This window comes from Ictidomys tridecemlineatus, chromosome 4 (assembly GCF_052094955.1).
Source record: "Ictidomys tridecemlineatus isolate mIctTri1 chromosome 4, mIctTri1.hap1, whole genome shotgun sequence".
Classification (NCBI taxonomy): domain Eukaryota; kingdom Metazoa; phylum Chordata; class Mammalia; order Rodentia; family Sciuridae; genus Ictidomys; species Ictidomys tridecemlineatus.
Window position 1 is genome coordinate 163,071,983 of NC_135480.1, and position 13,380 is coordinate 163,085,362.

The 13,380-nt window shown below is 36.5% G+C and overlaps 1 protein-coding gene across 1 annotated transcript in view; it reads left to right on the forward strand.

Annotated features, from left to right (window-relative positions):
- The first annotated feature begins 10,655 nt into the window (after positions 1-10,655).
- The window catches only part of Mtap (methylthioadenosine phosphorylase), a 71,092-nt gene continuing 68,367 nt past the window's right edge, over positions 10,656-13,380 (forward strand). Inside the window, exon 1 of the mRNA XM_078047703.1 lies at positions 10,656-10,763. Coding sequence (XP_077903829.1) covers positions 10,710-10,763 — 54 coding nt within the window. The 5' untranslated portion in view covers positions 10,656-10,709. The remainder of the gene's footprint in view (positions 10,764-13,380) is intronic.

Here is a 13,380-nt window from a genome sequence, read left to right on the forward strand (position 1 = left end):
CTGTTGGAAAGGAAGGATTAAAGTATAGATTGAAATCTACAAATTTTTACTTAGAGTTTATTAGTAATTATGCTTAAGTTAAGCTACTGTAAACTTTATTCAGTTTTTTATTCCAATGTATAGTTTCAGTTATTTTAACTAACCCTTAATTCTGTTCACAAGGTGTAGTGACTCCTCTGAGGATCAAAAATGGGAAGCCAAGTCAGGGGAGTTTCCAGCTCACCACTGCAGATGAGATTCCAGTGCCCACAAAACAACTTGGAATAAGGGCAACCTGTTTCCTCTGAACTTCAATAATCAAGGCATTTTCTCACAAGAAATCTATGACTAGCATTTAAGGATCTTTGGCTGTGCTCCTAGAAAACTGAACTCTCAGAGCTTGCTGCTAGAGAGCAACCATTTATTTTGTGAACATGGGTCAAGATTAAACTTGAAATATTTAGCTAAATCTCTGACACAATGGGATTCAGTTAAAAAAGGAGCTAACCTCAATCTTCCTAAATTTCACAAGAAAGAAACCTCTCAGAGGCACTGAGAGCAAGGGTGCTAATACCCAGGTGTTATTTATAACATTGCCTACGATGATGTTGTGAAAATGAAGCCATCAGAAACATGAAGATTCTCCCCTTTTCTTTCCCTCTGTGTTCATTTCACTTCAACCCAGGCTCTTCATGTAACTGAGATGATTAGGTCCAAAGCAGGGGAAATGGTGAGACGGGTTCACATTTCATCTTGTGAATCTGGCTTGACTGATCATTTCAGCAGGGCAGGACACAGACTGGAAAATGCATCAGACAGGTGGAAGCAATTTCCTCTTGCCATTTTAGTAAAGTTATTAAGTAGAAGTCATCATATATCACTTTAGCCTACAGCAATTGTTTTCTTTAAAGAAAAACAATCTGTCAAAATGGTACTAGGATTGTTTAAATACAGGTCCAATTGTGGCTTGTTTATGTGTTGGTTTTATTTTATTTTAGTTTGGTAGCTGTGCCAGTATTTCCTATTCCTGGCAGTCCCATGAGTCGTTGGCATTTGTCAATTACAGCAGACAACCTCTCTACCTGTGCATCTGCAACAAATTTGCAGGTAGGTGAATTTAAGGATGTGTGGTACCATTGGGTCAGGAAAAATACAACAGCAGCTCAGGACAGCAGACAAAATAATCTCTAAAACTGCCAAACGGAGGATCAAGTGCCTTCTCCCTGGCTTACATTATACTCCCTCTTTTTTTTTCCAGAATATGTATAATGTACAAACTTTGATATATCCAGCCTTTTAATCCCACCAAGAAAACACTGTGCTAGGACATTATCAAGCAGACAGAAGCACTCATCATTTCTAGAGAAAAAAAAATCAAACCACAGAGCTGATGAGAAGACCCTGAAGGACTCAGGGGTTGTAAATGAAACACATTGTTTCCTTTAGTTTGAGATTCTCCTTTCATGAGAAAAACTCTAAGATACACAAAGAGAGTTTTTTATGGCTTGAGGGTCTTATATAACTAATGGCTTTTGACAGTGTGTTACAGCTTGTTGAATCCAATTGAATTTGATTATTCAAGTCAGTAACAAGATAAACTAGTTGACAGAGGGAATTTTTTTTCAGTCACTGGTTCATATTAGTGACTGAAAATTCAGTTCTGTAGAAAAGGAGATAAGGGTAGGAGAGAAGCCAAAGAGATCTAATTCTAATCCAGACTGTTCTTGAAATTCAAGTCTGACTATTGAGAAAGTATTGGTTGTGGGTGGGAACAATTAGTGTTAATTCTCTAAAAAGCAGGATAAAAAATTAAGTGAAGCACACACTACTCTTCAAAATTTAATCTTCAACTATATTATCAAACAGGTCTGGTTCACTTAATACACACACACACACACACACACACACACACACACACACACACACTCATATGCCGCATTAATATATTTTTGGTGTTTCCTGAGTATAACATATTCCTTCTCTATGCCTTTGCATGTTGTATTCTCTATATCCTTTGTCTTGAATACCTTTATCTAAATTGACATTCTTCTTATTCCTCAAAATTCTACCTTTTCAATGAAATCCTCCAGGATTCCTTCTGTGTCCCATAGCGATTTGAATATCCTCCTAATTCAATGCTCCTCCACTATTTTTTTGTTTGTTTGCACATCCATACTCCTGGGATCTAGTGCACTCCTGTCAGTAACACTGGTTCAGTGGGATTCTATATGAGAAGGGGTAGTGGGGAGAGGTGTATGGTAGTTCTGCCTGTGGGGTTGAATTTTCCACAGGTTGAGTATAACCTGAAACATCCACAGCTCCTTTGCCCCACCACCATCCCATCAGAATTCTGGCATATCCCCCCAAGATTCCATGACCTACCATTGTTCCTACCATTTTGCGTCATAATATCTTGTGAGTATTTGTTTCCACCTCCATCTCTGATTCTAGTGCTATTATTCATCTTATGGTCATTGTGTCCCTTCTCCTTAGGCCATAGGTAAAACCCCCAAATGGTTTACTGTTTACTTTTATACTCAGGTCTTCCACACCAGCTCACTAAGAAAGCTGACTTGACTGAGGTGAAGAGAATGGTTCTAGGCTTATCTGCTCTGTTTCGCCAGTCCCACACAGTCTGCTAGGTGCTAAGCTAATCTTTTCTTAATTCAGAGACCTAATTAAAAATCATAGCTCTTGGATGTTGTTTATAAACTTTTGGGGGGTTTAAAAAGAAAAGTTTTCTCAAGTATTTTACAAGCAAAAAAAAAATCACTTCAACAATTTCTAAGAATAACGGTTGTGCTTTGCTGGGAATGGAATGGCCTTGGGATGCTGCAGCTCTCCTGGTTTTCTCTCTCTTTCTCCCTGCCCCACCCATACCCACTGACCCTATGTAAGAACATATCAAGAAAGTGCCTTCTTCAAGACAGGAAGAGGGCCCTCTCTAAAACCTAACTGTGCAGGCATCCTGATCTCAGTCTTCCAATATCCAGAGCTGTGAGAAATAATTCTCTGTTATTAAGCTACCTATCCTCTGATATTTTGTTATGGAAGTCTGAAAAGATTAATATAGAAACTTATACTTGCTGAAGTCCAGCATAGAGTACAGCCCTCAGCCATCTAAACAGAATAACTCTGCTACCAAGATCTATCTAACTACACAGCATTTTATTTCCTTTATATTTTATGGAATAGATTTCAAGTTTAAGTTCACCAATGAACTTATGGGATCACTCTAAGTTGCATTATAAATGTGTGTGTGTGTGTGTGTTTGTGTGCGTCTGGGTTCCATGATCTGACCGTAATTTTTTAAAAAACATTGCTCTATCAGATTTCCATTGGAAAATCCAAAATTCATAAGCCAAACACAGGAATATAGAGCTTCTGCTTATCAGACATATGGTTAGTCATCAACAAATGAAGCATAAATATTTTTATTTCCTTCTATTTGTTTCTTTAGATAAGTTTTTCCTTCCTGTATCAACATACTTTCACCTTTGAGGTATTCTCTGAATCTTACACTTTTTTTTAGAATTTAATATTTATTTTTTAGTTATTGGTGGACACAACATCTTTGTTTGTATATGGTGCTGAGGATCGAACCCAGGCTGCACGCATGCCAGGTGAGCGCGCTGCCGCTTGAGCCACATCCCCAGCCCTGAATCTTACACTTTTATTCAAGAGAACTACTAAAAGTAGACATGAAAGCCGTTTTTTTAATGACAACTAAAAGAAAGTTCTAGAATAACCAATGACTGAGAAAATATTTTTGATCAACTTTCTATAGCTTTGTACCAAGTGGCAGGGAGTGCACTATACAAAGACTCACTTAAACATCAAAGTGAGCAGTTCCCCTCCCATGAACTTGTATGTTTTAGCTATTCCCTATCAAGACAGCCTCCATGGCTGAAGGGATTTGTGGAAAAGAAAGCCAAACAAGCACTCCCTAAATGTAACAAGCTTACAGAGCTCACTCAATTTCAACTACAAGATCCCTTCTACACTAGTCTCCAGCTCTGAATGTGACTTGTTCACTCCAGGGAGGTGAGGCTGAATGCCACCACTTAATAGGTTCAGAGGGATAATTGCCTCCAGTCAGTCCATCAGCTGTCACCATTGCTGGGATTGTGACAAAGCTCACTGAGACAAGAATTTAGTTTTTGTAACAACAACAACAAAAATCACTGCTTCTTAAGTGTTCCTTCTTCCCAGATAGCCATTGTTTTCATACCTTAAGGAATTTTCAGCAAAATAGTAACATGTGTGTGCATACTTGTACAAAGCAAAATAGCATGTAGCATATTCTTCTGCAGTATTATGTCCATGTATCACAGAAAACAAACTCTTACAGGTGAGGCCTCATTGACAATTTATTTACATAGCTTATGGAGCACTTCCCAAAAATACTTCAGAATTTTTACTCATAAGGAATTGACTTTGCCCCTTAGTTGGAAAAATTGCAGCATATTGCCTTAATTATTTAAAAGTGTGAATAAAACATAAATATTACTGACAAATTGCATACAAAAACATATTAAAAAGATAGTGCACCATGATCGAGTCGGGTTCATCCCAGGGATGCAAGGTTGGTTCAACATATGGAAATCAATAAATGTAATTCATCACATCAATAGACTTAAGAATCATATGATAATCTCAATAGATACAGAAAAAGCATTTTATAGAATACAGCATCCATTCACATTCAAACCCTAGAAAAACTAGGGATAGTAGGAACATACCTCAACATTGCAAAAGCTATATATGCTAAAACCAAGGCCAACATTATTCTAAATGAAGAAAAATTGAAAGCATTCTCTCTAAAAAACTGGAACAAAATAGGGATGCCCTCTTTCACCACTTCTATTCAATATAGTCCTAGAAACTCTAGCCAGAGCAGTTGGACAGAAGAAATAAATTAAATGGATAAAAAGGAAAAAAAATCAAACTATCCCTATACTGATGACATAATTCTATATTTAGAAGACCAAAAAAACTCCACCAGAAAATTTATAGAACTCATAAATAAACTCAGCAAAGTAGCAGGATATAAAATTAACACCCATAAATCAATTGCATTCCTATATATCAGCACTGAATCAACTGAAAGAGAAATTAGGAAAACCAGCCCACCCACAATAGTCTCAAAGAAAATAAAGTTTTGGGGAATCAGTCTAACAAAAGAGGTGAAAGACCACTACAATGAAAACTACAGAACACTAAAAAAAGAAAGTAAAGAAAATCTTAGAAGATGGAAAGATCTCCCACATTCTTGAATAGGCAGAATTAATATTGTCAAAATGGCCAAACTAACGAAAATGCTCTCCAGTGCATTCCTATTAATGCTCTCCAGTGCAATTCCGATGATATTCCTCACAGAAATAGAAAAAGCAGTCATGAAATTTATTTGAAATAATATAAGACCCAGAATAGCCAAAGCAATCCTCAGCAAGAAAAGCAACGCAGGAGGCATCACAATATCAAACCTTAAATTATACTACAGAGCTATAGTATCAAAACATCATGGTAATAACACCAAAACAGACATGAAAACCAATGGTACACAGTAGAAGACACCAAGACAAATCTACATAAATACGGTTATTTTATACTATACAAAGACACAATAAACATACATTGGAGAAAAGATAGCATTTTCAACAAACTGTGAAAACTGGAAATCCACACATAGCAAAATGAAATTAAACTCCTCTCTCTCACCTGCACAAAACCCAACTCAAAGTGGATCATGGACCTATGCATTAGATCAAAAGACCCTGAACCTAATAGAAGAAAAAGAAAGCCCAAATCTCCATTATGTTGACTTAGAAACAGCATTCCTCAATAAGACTCCTAAAGCACAAGAAGTAAAGTCAAAAATCAATAAATGGGATTGTATCAAACTACAAAGCTTCTTTTCAGCAAAAGAAACAATCAAGAACAAGAAGAGAGAGCCCACAGAATGGGAGAAAAACTTTGCCACCTGCACATCAAATAGAGCATTAATTTCCAGGGAATATAAAAAACTTAACACCAAAAATATAAAATTAAAATTAAAAAATGAATAGCCCAATCAATAAATGGACAAAGAAACTGAACAGACACTTCACAGAAGAAGAAATACAACCGGTCAACAAACATATGAAAAAAAATGTTCACCATCTCTAGCAAGCAATTAAAGAAATGCTAATTAAATCTACACTGATATTCCATCTCACTCCAATCAGAATGGCAATCCTCAAGAATACAAGCAATAATAAGTGTTGGTGAGGATGTGGGGAAAATGTACACTCATACATTGCTGGTGAGACTGAAAATTGGTGCAACCAATATGGAAAGCAGTATGGAGTTTCCTCAGAAAACTTGAAATGGAACTACCATTTGACCCAGTTATCCCACTCCTCAGCACATACCCAAAGGACTTAAAATCATCATATTATAGTGATGCAGCCACATCATGTTCATGATAGCCCAATTCACAATAGCTAAGCTTTGGAACCAAACTAGATGTTCTTCAAAAGATGAGTGGATAAAGAAAATATGGTACATATACACAATGGAATATTACTCAGCCATAGGAAAAAAATGAAATTATCACATTTGCCAGTAAATGGATAGAACTAGAAACTATCATGCTAAGTGAAATAGGTCTATCCCCCAAAACCAAAGCCTGAATATTCTTTTTGATATGCAGATACTGACTCACAATGGGGTGAGGGAGGGAGGAGTGGATGGATTCACTGGATTTGATAGGGCAGGAGGGGGAGGGGGAGAAGAGGGGGATGAGAATCAGAAAGACAGTAGAATGAATTGGACATAACTTTCCTATGTTCATATATGAAAACCTGACCAATGTAACTCCACAGCTTGTACGACCTCAATAATAGGAAGTTATACTCCATGTATGTATGACATGTCAAAATACATTCTACTGCCATACATAACTAAAAATAACAAATAAAAAGTATTAACCTTAAAAAAATAAATATTCTTAATATTTCCTAAATGTTTACCACCACCTGTCAGGGAGAAATGAGGGAATGGCAGCGACAAAAGGGAAGGGAAAAGTGGGAACCGGGGCTGTGACTGTAGAGTTTTATTCCCACAGTTGCCTGATAAGATCTGTCCCAATTTTCATATTTTATTGGCAGTTGGTTAGGATTGGAGATGCTAAATACATTCACCTATATGAAATACTTAAGAAACTGTTGATCTGAATGAAAACTGAAATCTTCCATCAACTTCAGAAGGTTTCAGAAATATCTAGATGCACTAGACATAATAACTGAATGACAGAATGGAGTTTCCAGTTGCCTTCCAGACAACTGGAAATCTTTTGATAGAATCTGCATTGTTTTAGAATTCTCTCACTCATATAAATATTATCAATAACATAAAATGTAACTGCAGTGTATCCTGATGTTAACTACCAATTCTTCTTCAGGGAATAGGTGGTAATCATTGTGTCTGCGTGTGTGTGTGTGTGTGTGTATGTTTGGTATTGGAAATTTTTTTATTTTTTTATTTATCTAATTTGTTTTAATTAGTTATACATGACAGCAGAATGCATTTCAGTTCATTATACACAAATGGAGCACAATTTTTCATTTTGTGGGGAGTATATTGTGTAGGGTTGCACCACTTGTGCAGTCATACATGTTCCTAGGATAATAATCTCCATCTCATTCCCCCATCTTTCCTACCCCTATGCCCCCACCCCTCTACTCCTTTACCTTTGCCCAAAGTTCCTCCATTCTTCCCATGCCCCTCCCCCAATTATTGATCAGTATCCACTTATCAGGGAGACCATTAGGCCTTTGGTTTTGGAAATTGGCTTTCTTCACTTAGCTTGATGTTTTCCAATTCCTTCCTTTTACCTGCAAATGCCATAGTTTTATTCTCTTTTAAGGTTGAGTAATATTCCATTGTGTATATATACCACAGTTTCTTTATCTGTTTATCTATTGAAGGGCATCTAGGTTGCTTCCTCAGTTTAGCTATTGTGAATTGAGCTGCTATACACATTGATTTGGCTGTGTCACTATAATGTATAGACCAAGGAGTGGGATAGCTGAGTCAAATGGTGATTTCATTCCAAGTTTTCTAAGGAATCTCCATACTGCTTTCCAGAGTGATTGCACCAATTTTCATTGCCACCAGCAATGTATGAGTGGTATTGGGAATTTAACCCAGGGCCAATTTATCACTGAGCCACATCCCTACCCCTTTTTTTAATTTCTTATTTTAAGACAGGATCTTACCAAGTTACTTAGGACCTTGCTAAGTTGTTGAGGCTGCCCTTGAACTTATGATCTTCCTGTCTAGTTTCCTTAGACACTGGAATTATAGGCATGTGCCACTATACCCAGCATAGGTGATGTTCTAAGCAGCCATGGCCAGACTGGAGATCTGTATCTCTCTTCATCTGGATTTGCCTCTCTCTGTGTCCTGAATTTGCATTTCTAACCCTTGCTGATTTTTCTACACCATATACTGCTCTATGGTGGACTAGTCTCTTCCTGTTAATAAGGTGATACACTAAAAGAGGAAAGTTTTTAATGCACTTTGCTTAAAATTAAGAGCTACAAAGACAGGATTTCCATGTCAGCCATTCAAACATCATCAGCTATATTTCTGATGCTCTTGCTATTTCTATTTCAGTCCTAAATTGTTCTTCCTTAAGTCCCTATTACAAGAAGTAGAGCCATGTGACTGTGGTCAAATCCCCTAGCTTTCTTGCCTGGATCAACATGACTGAAAATGTTGGGACCCCACTTTCATTCAATGTTTGCTATCAAAGTTGCCTTCAGTGTTGAGTTCCAAGTGAGACTGTCTCTGTTTTTCACTATAGATATTATCATTGGCATGGTTCTCAGCCAACTCTATCATAAATTGGCTTCTTAGTTAGCTTATAGTCCTCAGTGAAATTTTTAAAACATATTGATTCACTGTTCAATTAGGGAAATAGTCTTCATACTCCAGTTTACTCAGGAAACTGTCTTCAAGTTTTAAAGCCTCTTTAGATATAATTAAAACATAAAATAACGTTGGGATGTCAGAAAATTCCCCTTCTCCACTAAAGGCTGGGGGACTCAGAAGAGGCTGAAATAGATATAAATAGAATTCAGGTTACATTTTAGACTCTAACTTTTGATTCTGTGGCTTTAAATATAGTAGATATATAAATAGTTTTTCTTCTTTATATTAGAATAGAGGGTATAATTTTTATACAATATTTATTGAAAATCTTCTACATACCCAATAGTTATAGCTGGTAAATAACCACCCCAGTTCCCATGGAGATTACAGTATGGAATCAAGGCAGCTAAGTAATGAAGGTAAAACAATGTGTGATGTGTGTTATAGAGGAAATTCAAAGTCCTCTAGAATCAAGGAAAGATCTTCTGCAAGAAGTGCTGCCTAAAAGATACCTGAAGGGTAGGTGAGTCATAATTATCCAAGAAAAGAAGTAATAGTTGGAAATATTCATTTATTTGTGCAAATGAGAGCACAGTGAAAACACAGAACAGAGAAAAACTCATGCTATGGCTTGGATGTGGGCTTCAAAAATTCATATACAATCACTCTGGAAAGCAGTATCAACATTCTTCAAAAAAACAGAAATGGAATCACCATATGACCCAGTTATCTACTCCTTGGTGTTTATCCAAAAGAACTAAAATCAGCATTCTATAGTGTTACATGCATACCAATGTCTATATTTATAGCAGTGCAACTCACAATAGCCAAGTTATGGAACCAGCCCAGGTGCCTGTCAGCAGACAAATGGATAAGGAAAATGTGGTATACATACAAAATGGAGTTCTACTCAGCCATAACTAAGAATGAAATTATGTCATTTGCTGGTAAATGGATAGAATTGAAGAATATCAAAGTGAAACAATCCAGACTCAGAAAGTCAAAATTCAAATGCTTTCTCTCAGAAGCCAGAGAGAAATAAGAAAATTTTTTAAGCGGGGAGGGGGACAGAATCCTAAGAAAATAAAATGGGAGAACAGTGTAGTAGAGGAAGGAAATCAAAGAAGAGGGGGGAATCATGAGAAAGGAAAGAAACTGCAGAAAGAAATTGACCAAATTATGCTATGTACATATATTATTACATCACAGTGAATTCTGCTTCTACATTTACCTATAAAACACCAATTTAAAAAACCCAAACCAATAAGTAAACAGAAGAAAGGTAAGTAGAGCAGAGGAAGGACAGCAGTAGGAGGGAGGAAGGGAGGAAAGTGGAATTGAAATGGAACAAACCATATTACACATATGTATAGATGCGTCAAAATGAACCCCATTATTATGTATAGCTGTATGTACTAATAAAAACATTTTTTAAAAATGTTTATGTGTTGGAAACTTAATTCCCAAACTCACAAGCTGATGATCTTGGGAAATGGGGCTTTCAGATGATAATTAGGATTAGATGAGGTTTTACATGTGGAGCCCCCATACTGGCACTAGTGGGTTTATAAGAAATGGAAGAGAGACCTGAGCTAGCAGGCTTACTTTGTCTTGCCATGCAACGCCTCTGCCATAGTAAGATGCAGTAAGATGGCCTTTACCAAATGCCAGTGGCATATCCTTGAACTTTCCATCCTCTAGAACTCTGAGCTGAATAAACTTTTATTTATAAATTACCCAGTCTACGATATGCAGTTACAGAAAACAGACTAAGACACTACAATTCAAAGGGAGAAGGTAGAGAATAAAAGATGAATCTGAAACCCAAGGGCCGGATTGAAGAGAGAATTGTGATCCATGTTAAGGTATTTGTAAATTTCTTTTCCTAAACAAAGTAGGAAGCCACAAAAGTGTTTCTTACTTGAGGAAAAAATATAACTGGCAACAATGTGACCAAGGCATCAGGAGAAAGTTAGCATGCAAAGAAAGCAAATAGGAGGTATGAGAGGTGGTGGAGAGGTGGGCAAGGATAGTGGCAGAGGTAACAGAAAAATAGATGGAGTCAGGTGAGTTTTAGAAAGTCAAATAGATCTACTGATGAAAGGAAGAAGGAAGCTGGGAAGTTGGATACATGGGAATCAAGATGATAGTTTGAAAGTAAGACTATTTACTGAGCTCAGAAATATGATTCCACGAATTTAAGCATAGAGCTTTGTTTTTATCAAAAACTCAAAGTCCTTCTTGTCAACGTTTTATACAAATCTGCTAGTCATCCTAATTGGAATGGGTTGTACTCCATGTATGTATAATATGCCAAAATGCACTCTACACTCATGTATATTTGAAAAGATTTTTTAAAGACCTCAAAAAAAGAAAAAAAAAAGAATCTGCAAGTCATTCTGTGCTAGACCATTTGATTTCTCAAGTTACTCCTATCTGTAAGATAAAACTAGAGCACTATTTATAAAACAATCATCTTCATTCAGACTTTAGTTAACCAATCCCACATGTAGGAAGAAATCCAAGATTCACACAGTAAGTACCCTATAAAAGTTCTGTGTATAAATATTAAACTACTTAGCATAATATGAAAAGGTGCATATTGGTAATTTTTAGTGCAAATCAGTTTGAATTCAACAGCAATAAAATATGTATTCTATTGACATTATGCATTTTCTAAAAAGTATGAAGAATAAATATATATACTTAGAAGTAAATGAATTAAAAATGCAAAAAACTTGATTTAACTAGATTTCATTTTAAAGAATGACTAAAACAACATTAAATATTAATCTTTTCAAGGCCTGGGGGAACTGTCAGTGTTTATATATGATGCTTTTAAAAATATATATTACATGTTCTTATCTACAGAAACAATCAATAAGAAAAATACATAGAAAAACTGCCACATACCAACCTATCTTATCATGTAATGAATGCTACAGAAGGAAAAAAAATATAGAAAATAAATGTTTAATTCTGTTTTTCTTAGTCTCAATATGCTGGGAATATATTTTACGTACTGTTACAGCCTGGGTATGAAGTGTCCCCCCAAAGCTCCTGTGTGAGACAATACAAGAAGGTTTAAAAGTGAAATGATCGAGTTACAAGAGATTTAACTTAATTAGTGCATTAATACCCCAATAGAGGTTAACTTGCTGGTTTCATGTCCTCAGTTGCTTTCCTCTACCACACACTTCCACCAAGATGTTCTGCCTCATCTCAGGTCCTAAGGAATGGAGTTGGCCATCTATGGACTGAGACTTCTGAAACTGTGAGCCTCAAATAAACTTTTCCTCTTCTATGTCAGATCTTGTGGTCATACCTGAGAAAAAGCTGACTAAAACAGGTACCCAACGTTATTTGTGGAGAACATAAGTAGTGTGAAGTCCTGGTAATCAAGATATCATTTTGAAAAAACTGAGATTTCTAGTTGGTTTTTCTCAAAATATCCTTAGCAAATCCAAGCTGAACAAGGCTTTGCATCTTTACCTATATGTGAAGCCAACCTGGACATGGACATGTGACATGTGACAAAATAGCAAATTTCTCAGCTTCTCTTTCCCTAGCCTGTGTATCCTCCTGTGTTCTCTGACTCACTGGTGGTTTGTTCTCAAGACTAAGCACCAAGACAATAATCTAGGAAAAATGCTAGACATTACCCTGACATCTGGCTGGTCTTTGATTTCAGCTGATTATAATTTTTAACTATTGCTCAAGTCCAACTTGTATTATCTAGAACCACCTTTAGCCCTACACCGCTCTGCTGAATCTCTGCAGTTTTCTCCTAACTGGACTCCCTGAATTGAGTTCTTACCGCTCCTTCAAATCCATCATCCAGTCTTCCACCAAAGAGATCAATCTAAAAACATGGATGAGACCAGGTCACACCTTGTCTGCACCCTTTCATCACCTTTCTGGTGCTTCTTTCAATCTATAGCTTTTATTCTTTCTTTGAATGGTTTCATTGGAATTTCAAATATTATGATTTTCAAGTCTTACAGCCTGACAATAATAAAATGTCATATCAGATAAACCCCTTCTCAGAAAATAATTACAAACTATGCACAAAGTATTTTAAGAACAACAATTTGGAGGCATGAAAAAAAAACAAACAAAATCAGGCAGAAACCAAAGGTGATTTAATCCTCAAAATTAGAGAATCACACAGGGTTTATGTTGTTTTTCCACTGAGATCTTGTATGGTCTCTGCAATGTTTGGAACACGGAACTCAAAAAATCTTGATTTCTTATTTGGTCTCAAAAGCCAAGTTCAGAATTTCCGTCTCAGAAAGGATGAAATTACAGGAGGGAAGCCTCAGAAGGGATGTTAATATTCCCTCAAATCCTTGGATGACTCCTCAAATGCATGTTCATGGGAGAGACTCTAAGGAATCCAAAGGGAAACAAAAACTAAAAGACTGATAGACTGGAAGAACTGGCCAGATTTTAGGTGCTCCCACTGCAGAGAAACTGTGTGAA